The 13,635-nt window shown below is 49.1% G+C and overlaps 3 protein-coding genes across 6 annotated transcripts in view; 1 reads left to right on the forward strand and 2 right to left on the reverse strand.

Moving 5' to 3' along the window:
* Positions 1–9,292, reverse strand: part of MMP24 (matrix metallopeptidase 24) — a 42,834-nt gene extending 33,542 nt beyond the window's left edge. The window contains exons 1-2 of one of the 2 annotated variants that reach the window (XM_056507170.1): positions 9,100–9,292; positions 6,515–6,663 (exon numbers count right to left, since the gene is read on the reverse strand). In XM_056507170.1, the coding sequence (XP_056363145.1) occupies positions 6,515–6,663; positions 9,100–9,198 (248 nt within the window). In that variant the 5' untranslated portion in view covers positions 9,199–9,292. The remainder of the gene's footprint in view (positions 1–6,514; positions 6,664–9,099) is intronic. The other variant, XM_056507171.1, reaches the window with a different exon arrangement.
* Positions 9,197–10,810, forward strand: LOC130261529 (uncharacterized). Its single transcript, XM_056507836.1, has 3 exons — positions 9,197–9,492; positions 9,705–9,918; positions 10,033–10,810. The coding sequence occupies exons 1-3, from the start codon at positions 9,197–9,199 to the stop codon at positions 10,186–10,188; spliced, it is 666 nt and encodes a 221-aa protein (XP_056363811.1). The 3' UTR covers positions 10,189–10,810.
* A 290-nt stretch (positions 10,811–11,100) lies between these two features.
* Positions 11,101–13,635, reverse strand: LOC130261208 (translation initiation factor IF-2-like). 3 transcript variants are annotated; one of them, XM_056507182.1, is made up of 4 exons: positions 12,510–13,634; positions 12,025–12,127; positions 11,708–11,764; positions 11,101–11,423 (listed from the first exon to the last, which is right to left on the reverse strand). In XM_056507182.1, exons 1-4 carry the CDS (start codon positions 12,573–12,575, stop codon positions 11,287–11,289), a joined length of 363 nt encoding a protein of 120 aa, XP_056363157.1. In that variant the 5' UTR covers positions 12,576–13,634; the 3' UTR covers positions 11,101–11,286. The 3 variants fall into 3 exon arrangements, with proteins under 3 accessions (XP_056363157.1, XP_056363158.1, XP_056363156.1); XM_056507183.1 differs by having other exon boundaries at positions 12,025–12,073; positions 12,489–13,634; XM_056507181.1 differs by having other exon boundaries at positions 12,025–13,635.

The following is a 13,635-nucleotide window of genomic DNA, read 5'->3' on the forward strand; positions in this document are numbered from 1 at the left end:
GAGATTCCAGAGAAGTCAGGGGATGACTGGAAGACCTCTGAGATATGGCCAGTGCTGCCCTCAAGAAGGGTTCAAGACCTCCCTCCAGGTTTATCCTCTGCACAGGGCCATGCTACCCACCTCTGTTGTCAATCCACACACCTCAGCACACCAAAACTGCTTCATTTTTCCTTGTGGAAACACAGATTCCAGATCAGGTACTCCCTATGCTTGACAAGAGCTTAATGATGATAATGCCACAAGAGACCCAAATAAAAATTGCAGGTGGGTGTGCCTTATCACCTCACCTATCACCTACTGGATCCTCTGGACATTTGGTAAAGTGGTCCTGTGCCACTGAAAAAAATCCAGTTCATAACTTACTAGGTAAAACTGAACAAGTGCAAACACAACCCTCCCAGATAATAACTAAGGCTTTCATCTGGAATGACCAGAGCAGATCCCTCCAGTCTCTGGTCACACACCAAATTCCATTAGGTTCTCCCTATAACCCCTGACTCTTGATGTTGTTCATGATGCAGGAAACTCTAGTCTCTATTACCAAGTGAACTGGAAGAGCAAGGATGCTGTCCCCAGCATAGAGATCCAGGCAGTATTATCAGAGAAGTCCCCTCTCCTTCCCTACCTCCTTGACCTCCGGCCTAGACAGATCATCTGTTTCTTTCTTACAGCACCTTGGAGCAAACTGGCAAGAGGTTGCCCAAAGAGGTGGCAGAATCTCTATCCTTACAGATATTCAAAACCCAACTGGAAATGGTCCTGAGCAACCTGCTCCAGATGTCCCTGTTTTAGCAGAGGGTTGGAGGAGACGAACTCAAGACGTTCCTTTCAACCTCAATGATTCTCTGACAGAGAGTCAATGACAAATAGAATGCTCCTCAAAATACACTTGCTCATGTGGGCATGCTCCAGAGAAGCTAGAAGTGGCTTATGGAGGAAAAAAAATCTGCCCATCACTGCATGTGGCAGCTGGGGAAGGAGACAGAGACTGAGGAACTACAGGTACTGGTCCCCAGTCACATCCTTTAAGATTTTGCAGTGCATCCCAGGACAGGAAAGCAGAGCCCAGGAATAAGGCAAGCAGTCTCTGACCACAGCCTCCTCCTAAGCAGATTGGCACTGCCTTGGCCACTGGAATTCTTCAAGCATTTCATGCATTTGATCCACTCACTCTGATTGCAAAGGCAAACGAGACAAAGCCCTTAAGAACACTTTGTAGGACATGCCACTGCCTCTCTAAACACAAGAAAAGCATTCTAGCTAGTCCTGGCCCATTTCTCACAGGACACCAAATTCTCTTCTTCCTCTTCAGTAAATATTCTCCCACATCCTTGGCCACCCAGGGGACAACTTTTGGCCTTCAAAATGTAGACATTCCTTCATCAACTGCAGCCAGCCAACGGCAAGTAGTCCCTGCTTGTGCCTAAACAATGAACATGTTATTCACCAAAAAATATTAGCTCCAGACCCTCAGGAAGGGAGAGTCTCCCATCAGCAGTAGATAATTTACAAGACTTTTTGCCAGGACACCTTTTTAAACTAAAACCAATGAGACAGACAGAAATTGTGCCTCACCAGAAAACTCTTTCAGAACACAAACACCTGCTCCCAGTTCAGGCAGTCATGCAGCCCTTTCCTGATTCCACTTCCTATACGTAATTCTGGTTGCTTCTTATGAATTTCAGTGCAGTCATCTGTCATCATCTCCCCACCAACAACAGAGCAAATTAGATCTGTTATGCACATTGCATTGTACCTGACAAGAACCCAAGCTGTGTATACAGAGCCAGCATAGATCTTCCCCACTTACATCACCTCACATTTATCAGCACTGCACATCTTTCAGAAATCCAGGCAACCTGTGGAAATCGGATCTGTCTTGCCCACACAACTGCTGCCACCTTTAAAGAAAAGCAGTACATCTAAGACTTGCTTTTAGAAATATCAATTCAACCTGAACATACAGTGTTTTTCTAAGTATCCTTTATTTGTGCTCTTTTGCATTGCTTCTAGCACTTTCCTAGAGAAACCTCAAGCTTACTGTCACCTGTACTCTCCCACATATTTCCCGAGTTTTCAGGGCTTTTTTCAGTTCCACTCATGTTACGATACAATGTTTTTATCATAACCTTACACAAGGCATAGTGTGAATCAGGTTTTCAACTTCTGAGCTTCATGGGAACTCCAGTACTCTGAACATCACCATCATCAGGCCCTGACTACAGTCAGAAAAGAACCTTCTGTTTTATCCTTACTAATATCATCTAGAAGACAAAAAATTGACAGAGCAGTACTACCAAACCAGCGTGCATGTGTGGACAAGTTACTGGGCTGTCCAGGGCAGGGCTGACACACCAGCAGGACCTCACACCTCAGCATCTGTTTCCTGTAAGAACACCTTGCCAAGTTCACAACACTTGCCCTATGCCCAGCTGGCCACAGGAATTCACCCCCACACAGCTCAGCCCATTGTTATTAAAGCCAGAACTGCAAAGAGATCCCACAGAAAGAGAATTCCCTCCAACAGCCAAATTCCCTGCCCTTTTGCCAGCTCCATGTACAGGCACAGGGCATGGGGCTGTTCCAGAGGAAGCTGCAATACTGACACCTGGGGCTTCAAGAACTTCTTGAGCCAAACTCCCAAGGCAGAGCTGCTGATACTCATGCTGCCCATGGCCCCTAAGTCCTCTTTATATAATTTTTAAACTATATAAAAACCCCATTTCACTTAGGCCTGTCTGGACCCCCATATTCTATCACAGTTTGTCCCAGAGCTCAGCTACTGCCTGTCTGAAGCCAAGTAACAGAGCCCAGCTACCTGGCTGGAGCTCAGCAGTATCCAAGCTGTCATCAGCATGAGCTAATGCCAAGCTGAGAATGTTTATCTGGATCAGTTCTCTGATTCCAAGACCTTGGGAAGTAAGGGTCCTGCTCTAATCATAGGGACCATGGCACAAACCCAGCCATCTCTCCTCCTCTCAGCAGGGTAGGTCTGTGGCAAAATATCCATAAAGATGTAGCTTGCTGTTGTTAATCACCTGTAGCTGAGCTTTATGACGTCATTCTCTACTGAGCAGTTTGGATAACCCCCTCTGTGTTCCAGGGGAAATCATAACATCAGAAACAACAAAAAACAATTACTTGAAGTAAGATTCTGATACTTATGGTTGATTCTCCCCTCCTTAATTTTTAAATGGGAACACCAGTAACATTGGATCATCAAAATTTATACTTGAGGCACAGACTATTGCACTCCTCCAGCTACTTGGCATCAAAAAATAAGCAATTTCCAAAAGCAGTTGTAGCTGCCAGGGCTGGGATGGTTCTTGCCCTCGGCTGCCAGGGCAAGCCCGCATATGCATTCCAAGTAGGAACTCCTGGGCACCTCGAGGCAGGACTCAGCTACAAGGTCTTTAAATGCAGCAATGCCTAACGATTAGGCAGACAGCTCTTTTGTGAGATTCATCTTCACTTGCAGACCTTCTTAGCTAGCTAGGAATGAGATCTTGGGATCACTGCAGATGTTCCAAAGATAACTTTATTTCTTCAAAGGGTTCCACTAGCAAAATCCGAATACATAGCATAACAAGGGGGTTTTACAGGGCTAAGGAGGATTGACAACTAGTCTGTAAAATCATAAGTTGAAAACTATCCAATTGCTTTAAGATTTTATGTAAGAAAAAGACTGATCATCTATAAAATTAAAGTCCGATAGAAATTCTAAAAGATAATAGAGGTTCTGAAGTGGGGTAAACATTCCTCTAACATGAGTCATTCTAAGAAAGGATTTCTTATCTCAGGAGATGAGATTCCAGGGGGTCCCTTCAGGGATAACTGCATCATCCAGAAGCAGTGACATCCAGTTCTCGCCCAAACACAGCTGCTTTCCCCAGCTCAGGCTCCAGGGCCTTCACAAGGCTCTCCTAAAAAGAGGAAGCTGTAACTCTCAATCCCCTACTCTAGACCAGGTGGCAGTGGTAACTTTAAACACCTGTGGTGCACCCCAAGGTGAGAGACCTGCACAACAGGCTCAAGACAAAGCACAAGACACTTCCAACACAAGGAAGATAATTTCTTGGTTCCTTCCAAGGCCATGTGATTGGCCATGACAAAGACAAATCACCACTTCAGTTCAGCTCCAGGACTATATCCTTGCCCAGCTGCTCAGCAAAACCACAATTCAGCCCACCAGCTGCACAAAGACACAAAATTTGCTGAGGTATCATCAGTTGCAGGGTCTGAGGAGGCTGTTTAATGTATTCTCCCTGCTCTCTTTACAGGAAACAACATATCCTCTGCTGAATGGATCCCCACCCAACCCTCCTTTTGGGTACCAAAAAAGCATCACCAGTGGTGGTGTTTCTTTCCATCTAGCACTAGCAGCACCTGCATGGTGGCTTCCACATGCTTGGATACCAAACAAGCTCCGAATTTGAGGGTATGTGGGAAAGGAGATGAGAAGTTTTAGGCTTCCATAGTAAATGCAAATAACTCTGATTCTTAAAGTCACTTTAAAGAGACAGAACTTACGACACTGACAGAAGCGACAGAAAAATTCCTAATTGCAATCTCAAAGCTCCTATCACAGACTGAAACAACGGCTTAGTAAATGCTTGAGTAATTCAGAGCCCTTGGAGGCAACCTGCCTTGCCAGCTCTCTTCCTTCTGCTCAGCTTTCAGAGCCAGGTCTGAGGAAGTAACAGCCCAACACAGCCCAGACAGATGCCCTTCCAGCTCAAACGACAGGCTCACTGCTAACAGCAATCTGGACCTCTTTTTCCATTCATGAAAATTTTAGGCAAATTCCACCCTGCCATATATGGACCCACTGACTCAGGACAGATGGAGGCAGAGCAACACAACATGCCTCTGAAGCACACCAGTGCTTGGCTGCAGCTGAGGTCTCAAGCTTTTGGAGACTTCAGTTTCAGAAGAGTGACCCATCCAGGTTTTTCAATCATCAGCCTTTGGGTATTTATGCACTGATCAAGCCCTGCCCATAAAGACAAACCCACTAAAATGTGAGCAACACCTTTGTTTCCTTCAGGAAAACTTTTCCTAACTAAAGCAGGGATTCCCACATGCAGTTTGCTCCCTTTCCTTATCACCCACTAGGCAGCAGAAGCAGCTCCTTAACTTTCCAAACTAGCACCCCAATATCACAGCCTCTTCTTTCCCCATCCCCTTCCAAATCATCACCATCCCAAATCCAAGCTTCTACACACCAACTGCAGACACAGAGCCTTGCTTGATGGCTGTTTTGGCATTCACCTACAAACCATGTTATTAATGGCAGAGAGATCTCAGATGGAAAATCCCCCCCTTTAAAAAGCATTTTGCTTTCAACTCATTTTAAAAGCAAACAGGATTTTCTCTGTCCCTCAATGGACAACAAGGGGCTTTTCCTGTGATCTACAGGAGAGAACGCTACGTTCACTGGAGAGGTAGTCCCAGCCCAGGATGATCCTCTCCTGTCCAATACACTAATTTCTTCTATCTCTCCCTCTTCTTGCAGTCTAGAAGGCATAAAACCAAACCCCTTAGTTCTTTACATTATTTGGTTACTTTATGGACCTTTCTTTTGTGCTACTATGTCCCTTTTGCCAGCAGTGTGCCCTACAAGCAGAGATGAAAAGCCCGGCAGAGCATGCCCTGAAAGGGTCTGCTAATGTAGCAAGGGCAAGAAACAATCAGGCAGGGCCTAAGCTTCCTCTTTTTGCTCACCATGAGATGCTTTTTTCCCCAGAAAACCTTAGGAAGACATTTTCTGCATTCTGCTTTAGTTAGCAGATGCTCCCCAGACCAATAGCAGATGGATCCAGCCACTACACAAGCAAACAAGGAGCCACTTCCAAACCACCCTTTGCAGCCCATATTGAAGAGAAGGCTAAAAAACAAAGTCCCTCCAGCACCAGTGATTTACACCAATGTTTCTGAGCTAACTCTGATCACAAACAACACATGGTCAACATAGAGCAGAGAACATCCAATGTCCAACAAATGGCAACTATGGGCAGCTAAGTAGCCTTGACTACTGTCATCAGACTACAACAACTCACTTCAGTTCAAACTGTGGATCTCCACAAACAGCATCTATGGAGATACACAAATCCAAGTAATTAAGAAATAGATTAGAAGCAATTTCTGGAGCCAGAATTTTAACCTAAATTCAGACAGAGATGGAAATAAATTAAACCCTTGATGTCCTCCACTTTCAGAAACTCACAAGATTCACACTTTGACTGTGCACCAGCAGTGGGGATCTGTGTTCAAAGGACAACAGTCCAAGAGCTTCTCCTCATACTCACAAAAAATACTGTTGGCAAAAAGTGGAATTGTCCATAGCTTTTTAGCTTTTTGTTAGAGACACCCTTTCATAATCAAGACTTCTTTGGTACCGTCAGTCAGGCAAATCTATCCCTTTTGAGGACTTCTTGCACCTGGAATAATTACCCAGGAAATATGACAATGCATTAAGAAAGAGAAAGGCAAAAGCAGCCTAGATTAATCTTACTCAATAGTTGTCTGGTCCAATACTCCTGTTACTGGGATTCCATAAAACTGTTGCATAGTGGCAACTGCAGACTGCACAGCTTTTCCTGACTGAAAGGGAGACATTTGGCTGTCAGATGGAAGTAAGTAGCCATAAGTTTTTAACCAACCCTGAAAAAGAAAGAAACAGATGGTAAGATGCCACAGTAAGTCTTCAACATAACAGTTCAGAATATTTCCTCAAAAGAAAAAGTGACAAACTAGCCTAAAAAATTCAGCCATCTCTTTGGTTTTTTTTTTTTTTTTTTTTTTTTTTTTTTTTTTTTTTTGTTGTTGTTGTTGTTGTTGTTGTTGTTGTTGTTGTTGTTAGGTTTGGTAACATCAGCTGATTCCTAGGAAGGGATGAAGACCCAGCTTAGGATCACCTGTCCTGACATGACAAGGCAGACCTGCCACTTAAAAGGAGTATCATCCATACTGAGCAACTGGGGCAGACTTAGGTCTTTGGAGCACCAGAAATGCCCAAGAAGCTTGTTCTTGTTGCAGCGATTTCCTGTGCACCCTGTCTCCTTGCCATCATGAGACTCCTCAGTCTCCACAGCAGCAAGCTCCAAAGAACCCACTGTCCACTACTGTCTCTGGGCCATCATTCCAAGGAAACAGCTTAACAGCTCTGAGAAATCCCTGAAAACACAAGTTCAGCTTTGCACTTGTGCAATGAGCACAGCAGTAATTCTAAAAAACCCCAAATGAACCAAAACAAACAAACAACACCAAAACCCCCAAAGAACTGAAAACACATAAAGAAAATTGAACCAAAAAAAAAACCACACTCAGAAAATCTGAAGACCCTGATTAGGTGGGTGTTTCCTCAACCAATAGCTAATACCAGGAAACTGCCAGAACAGGAAAATAGCCAACTCGCCTCAAGGAGTTCTGTCCCTTTTTCCTGCCTCCACCCTAAAATGCAGCCTTAGATAAAACTGCATATTAAACTTGTCAAAATGCTAAGGACAGCATTTTCAAAAATATACAATTATTCAGGACAATTTTCCTCTCCTCTTTTCCCCTCCCTCGCTTTGATACGAGGAGAAACCAGAATATTAAGTAATAATAAGAGAATAAAAACTTGTTTTCATAAACTTTTTCCTGTAGCTTTTCATGCACACCCCCCAGTGCTTCACTCTTCATGTTGATTCAATTCTTAGACCAGGATTATTATGAGACCAGCATATATCCCATAAGCTCTTTCCCAATCCATCTGACCCACAGGACAATCCTCACCACTGATAAATCATCTGCATGACCTGTTCTCCCACTGACAGCATGATGTCTCAGCGAAGGGGGAGAGAAAATACTTGTTCTCTCTTGACATAGCACAGCAGCTATGAGCAGGAAAGGGGCTCAAGTCAGGAGAAGCACAAGTGGGAGAACAATCTTTGGTTTTTTGTGGCAACAAGAAGATGTCAGAAGCCATCAGGGAGAGAGAAAGGCCTTGCTTTCAAAGCAGGAGAAAGAATCATAGAAGGGTTGGAAGCCCATCTCATTCCACTCCCCTGCCATGGGCAGGGACATCTTCCACTATCTAGTTGGTTGCTCCAATCTGGTCTGGGACACTTCCAGGGATCATGGGGCACCCACAGCTTCTCTGGGCACCCTATGCCAGAGCCTCCCCACCCTCACAGTGAAGAATTTCTCCTCAATATTCCATTTAACCTTGCCCTTTGGCAGTGGGAAGCCATTCTCCTTGTCCTGTCACTCCAGGCCCTTGCCCCCAGTCCCTCTCCAGCTCTCTTGGAGCCCACTCGACTGGCAAGGGCTCTGAGGTCTCTCTGGAGCCTTCTCTTCTTCAGCCAGCTCTACCAGCCTGGCTCAGAGCAGCGGAGCTCCAGCCCTCAGAGCATCTCCGTGGCCTCCTCTGGCCTTGTGCCAGCCGCTGCTCGTCGGTCTCATGTTGGGAGCCCCAGAGGCAGGGGCAGTGCCCCGGACGGGGTAGGGAAGCAACACGAGAGCGTGGACTGGGCATGCCAAAGTTCACCGAGGGCACACACAGCGCTGCTAAACACGGACATCACCAATGGCTCCAGGCAAAGCCAAGCTGCAAAACCGCTCAGGACCATTTGTTACACCTGCTTTGGTCCCTGACAAGCACAACAATGCTGGGACACTCCTTTATAACCAACATTAGCTGCCATCGAGCAGCGAGGGCAGAGTAACTAAAACATGTCGGAGCGGGGCTGCCCTCACGTACTCCCCTCCCTCCCGGCCGCACTCGGAGACGGGAATGGGGCACCCCACCACGGCCACACGGCCACTCCGAGAAGCTGCCCCCGGACCCTCATGCTTATGATCACACAGGAGGGGCACGGCTGCTTCCTCGCCGGTCCCAAGCTGCCGAGGCGCCCTGCCGCCGAGGCGCGGGCGGAGGAACTGTGCCGTACCTGAGTTCAGTCCGGCCCTGCGGGAGATGATGGAAGGCTACTGGCGGAGGGGAAGGAACCGCTGCCCGCCTGGCTTTACGGCCCACCCCGAGACACCCAGCGCACGTCGCGGCCCCAGGACGCCGGTGGCAGCCGCGGCCCCGCCCGGCCCCGCTCGCGGACCTACCCGTCCGGTGCTGGTGTCAGCGGCGGCGCGGAGCAGCGCGCAGAGCAGCGGCAGCAGCGGCCCCGCCGTGCCCAGCGCTCGGGGCGGGCAGCGCGCCATGGCCCCGGCGGGGCCCGGCCCGGCTCGGCACCCGCGGGGTTCCGAGCGCTCCGGCCCGGAGCCGCGGCTGCGGCTGCGCGGCCACCCGGAAGGGGAAGGGGGAAGGGGGAAGGGACCGGGGAAAGAGGAAAGGGAAGGTGGAATCCGCCGATTCCTCTGCCGGGCGGTCTGGGGCTGCCCCGCGGGGAGTGCGGCCGCGGGTCGCCGTGACCGGTCGGCGTGTTGCAAAGTTTTCTTAAAAAAAGCTGTTCTTCGGGGTGACCGTCTCCGGAGAGAATGTGATGTCAGCTGCCGGTAGGCGACAGCAGGACAGTTGGAGGGGCAGTCAGCAGGGACATTCCTCAGAGAATGAGGGCTATGTCGTGCACAAATTTACTAGCTCTAGGTTGTGGAAGGCCATCCATGTATCAGAGGCCATGCTGTGTATCAGAGGTACCTGGCGGCGGATCAAGCTCAACCACGAACTTCACCAGTCTCTCTCCTTTCCTTTGCACCCCATTTCGCAGGACACTTCCAGCACATCAGGATCAGCAGGACTCCCCCCGGCACGTGCACAGCCAGCCCCACAGGCTGCGGGAGCCTTTCCCTCCTGCCAGGCCAGATCATAGCGCCCTGCTGTTCCCCGGCAATTCAGACTGCTGGCAGGGAGGGTACTGCTCGCTGCAGGCAGCCAGTTCTGCTCCTGAGCACCTTGGCACCTTGGAGCCTCTTCTTAGCCAGGTAAGCACTGGAAAGTACCAGCAGACAGAAGATGTTTGCTCTGCTGCTTCAGCCCTGCAAGTTCACTCTGGGTTCTGGTCTGAGTTTTCTTCTTTTTTTCTCGTCCTATTCTAGATAGGAATGACAAACCCAGGTTCCACTTGGGGCATGCTGTGTAACCAGAGGGGCTGTAAGGATGGAAGCAGGCAGCGCTCCATTCTTCTGTCCCCTGTGACCATCAGCCCCTGCCAAGACTTTGGGCAGAGATCTCCTTCCTCCCACTCCCACTGAGCTCCTGCAGTTCTCTATAAACTCCAGTGCATTTCTCTGCAGGGACATCCCCATGCTCTCAACAGCAGAGTCAATGCCAGCTGACATGGAACTACCAGATCATTCGCAGAATCCTTACTGTGACCCCAATGCACTGGAAGGATGAATTGGTCTTTGTTTTCAAAATGAGAGAACTACAGATGTTAGCGTTGAAACACATAATCACAGGGTGATTATATGCAGGTGCTTTTATTGAAGAGCTCTGGGAATCAGGGGTACAAACCCAAATCTGACTCCCACATGGATTCGAGATGGACATTTTTTTATACTCTTTTTGTTATATAACTATATATTAATTATTAAACCCCTATTGTTCTACTGTATATATTGATCTTATCCAAGCATGTATTCTTGTAATTTTCATCAGGACCTCCAAGCATCCTTTCTTATGATTCTTGTTACGATTACATTGTTTCTCATTATTCTTATTACAATTAAGCAATAATTATATTCAATTACCAAACAATCATTGCATTTAACAATCATATCGTTTATTGACTATCAACTTATCGTTTATCAATTATTGTTTATTAACTGCAGGTGCAGTTTCACATCATCTAATAAAGACAAAGCTCAACATTCATTCCCAGTGCCTAGTTCTTTTTCCCAGGCCTACCAGACCCAACCTTTCTTTCCACCCTCTGAATCTGTTGTATACAATTCCCATGATTTTAGAAACATTTTAACCCTATGCTAATGGAGGTCTGGATAAACCTTCCTGGGGTTGTGACTGTAATTCATTTCTTACCAGCAAGGAAAGACTGCGCTGTGTGGAGGCTCTTAACAGCATAACTCTGGTACTAAGCACAAGCACCCTTTTTCCCCTCTTCCCTGTCCCCTGCGGACACTGGACATCAAAAGAAAGCTCAGGAGTCTGGGTGTTAGAACATATCCTATATTTACATGCTGAAGAAAAACAAGAAAGAAGGAAAAAACAATTGCAGAGAAAAGAAAAATCCTCTCTGGCTCAGGTGGCTGCAACTGACAAAGAGCCTCTCAGCTCTCCTCAGAGCTCCAGCAGAAGAGCCAGCCATGGCCCCACAGACAGGACTGTTTCTTCTATGCCCTGCAAAATTGATCTTGTAGCTTCTGCAAGACAGAGCCCGAAGCTCTCTCTACTGTCCGCAGGAGAAAGGCAGTTTCCAGAGCCTGGCTCCTGATGGCAGGGCTCATGTCCTCTGCCTTGTCTTCAAGGGCTGCAAGAGAGAGGAACAGAGCCACGGCCAGATCCCGCAGCTGCGGGGACCCGAGGGGACGCCCACGCCGGCGCCATGCCAGGCGGTTCTGGCCGTGGCCACGAGGGAGCAAGGGGATCAGCCCGAAGCTACCGGGCACTATTGCCCCACTGGCCCCGAAATCTCCGTGGCTGCTCTGGCCGCGGCAGCCCTGGTCCGCACAGGGAGCGGAGCCCTCGGCAGCCGGGGCAGGGATTGCAGCTGCCCCCGGCTGGCGGGGCTGGCAGCCCGCTGCCCTGACTCACCCTGACAGATGCGCCGGAGCTGTCGCTTGTGTCCCCTGAGGTGCTGCCCGGCCATCCCTGAGAACACAGAGCCTGTCATGGCCCGAGCGGCACAGCTCGCTGCCCGCGGCGCTGCCAGCCCTGCGGCCACTCGCCCTCCTGGCCCGGCAGGGCTCAGCCCGGCCCTTGCCGCACGCTGCCGCCCCAGGGCACGGCCCTGAGGGCAGCCGGGGCTCCGCGGCGCCGGGCCCGGATGGCAGAAGCTGCCGGGGCTGGGGCCGAGCTGCGCCGGGCCGGGACAAGGCGGGGAGGGGACGGAGCCCGGGCTCGTGGCTTACCCAGGAACCTGATGGCCGCCTGTCGCAGGGACTCCTGCGGGCTGTCCAGGTACGGCAGCGCCTGGCGCACGTGCTCGGCCGCTCGGCTCCTGTCCTCTGCCAGCTGCGGAGAGCGCCAGGGGCTGCAGTTGGTGCAGGCTCAGCCCCTCGGCCGGGCGCTGCGTGCGGCCAGCGCCGGCCTCCCCTGCCCGCACAGCCCTGAGGCGCGGCCAGCAGCCGCTGGGCCGGGCTCTGCAGGGGCACAGGGCCGGCTGTGCCCGGGGAGCCGCTGTGCCGCCCCACCGCACAGCCCAGCCGGGCCGGGGCTCCATCGGCACCCGGCTCGGGGCCGCAGGAGCCGGGAGCAGAGCCCGCGCTGAAAGGGGTTGAGCAATAGTTAACTCAGGTATGTATGAGTTAAGTATTAAGAGTCAGCAAATATTAATCAGAAGCCTAAGAAGGAATATGTGCTGTAACCATTTTATGATAATAGAAACAGAACACACCTTGTGAAAATAAAGAGGAGGAAAGCCTGTTGAAAATGCTGAACCAGCCAATAAAGGAGTGCGCATGCTTCGGAAAGAAAGGTGAAAAGGGCAGACGGGATAAGACTGCCAGCCTTCATCAGAAGGACGCCTGAGGAAGAGTCAGAGCCTTCCTCAGTGGGAACACCAGAGGACACTGTGCCTGTGCAGAATGTATGCTAATGATAGAAATTCCGAGAATTGATTTCTGTAACTACCCCTAACCAAGGAATGTCACGAATATGCATGAAATGTAACCGTATATTGTGCTGTGCAAAGTGCTGCGTGTGTGTGTTAGGTGGAGCGATCCCCCACCTACCCGGTGCCCACTAAAGCAAGTACCCACCTCACTGACTTGGTCTCTGAGGTGACTCTTGGCTCAGTGTTGGAGCAAATCAGTTCTTACATCAAAATGTTAAAACTTAGCAGTATCTATGAACTAAAACACAGCATCTGGTTCTGGGAAAACAAACACCCTACTTTTCCTTCCTTCAACCTTTTTATTTCTGGACAAGTTTGTTTTCTCTATTGCTTGATTAGGTACCACACTGCAATTATTAATGTGATACAGTATAAGCACTTTGTTCTTTAAAACTCCTAGTAAGTAACAATGAATTATAGCAGGGGGTGAGACGGGTGTAGACTTTGACCACATAGTTTCAAATCACTGAGCACGGTATGCATAACTTATGCTGACACCAGCAGTTGTTTAACCGGTTTTTGAGACTTCTTCCCTGGACTAGAAGGAACCAGCAAGAAAGAATCGGGCGCCTCCCCCCTGCTTCGACCACCAGAAGACAGACTACGACCCCCCAGCAACCGGCCGTGCAGACGCAGAGTACTCCAAGGAAGGACACGTCAGCTGGAATAGAACTGCATAAAAGACCATGGGGGGGAGAGGGAACTGCGCGCCGTCAGTGGAGCAAAGGCTCCCGGCCGCCCTGTTTGCTTACTGTCGCTTGCTCTAATAAATTTAATTGATTAGGACTGACTTGATTCGGTTTTTAGTCTATAACAATTAATACAAACCAAATCCCACTTAGTGTCAGTATCACAACTGCCAAATGTAGCTTATATTGGAAAAGCCTGTGGCAGCTGGGGACCATCC

Source organism: Oenanthe melanoleuca, chromosome 20, assembly GCF_029582105.1.
Source record: "Oenanthe melanoleuca isolate GR-GAL-2019-014 chromosome 20, OMel1.0, whole genome shotgun sequence".
NCBI classification, from domain to species: domain Eukaryota; kingdom Metazoa; phylum Chordata; class Aves; order Passeriformes; family Muscicapidae; genus Oenanthe; species Oenanthe melanoleuca.

Coding starts and splice junctions, on each gene's coding strand:
- LOC130261529 (XM_056507836.1), top strand. CDS start 9,197: ATGGCCCCGGCGGGGCCCGGCCCGGCTCGGCACCCGCGGGGTTCCGAG. Junction 9,493..9,704: donor GAATGTGATGTCAGCTGCCG/GTAGGCGACAGC, acceptor CCCATTTCGCAG/GACACTTCCAGCACATCAGG. Junction 9,919..10,032: donor TGGAGCCTCTTCTTAGCCAG/GTAAGCACTGGA, acceptor GTCCTATTCTAG/ATAGGAATGACAAACCCAGG.
- LOC130261208 (XM_056507181.1), bottom strand. CDS start 12,335: ATGGAGCCCCGGCCCGGCTGGGCTGTGCGGTGGGGCGGCACAGCGGCT. Junction 11,765..12,024: donor GGCGGCCATCAGGTTCCTGG/GTAAGCCACGAG, acceptor CTGTGTTCTCAG/GGATGGCCGGGCAGCACCTC.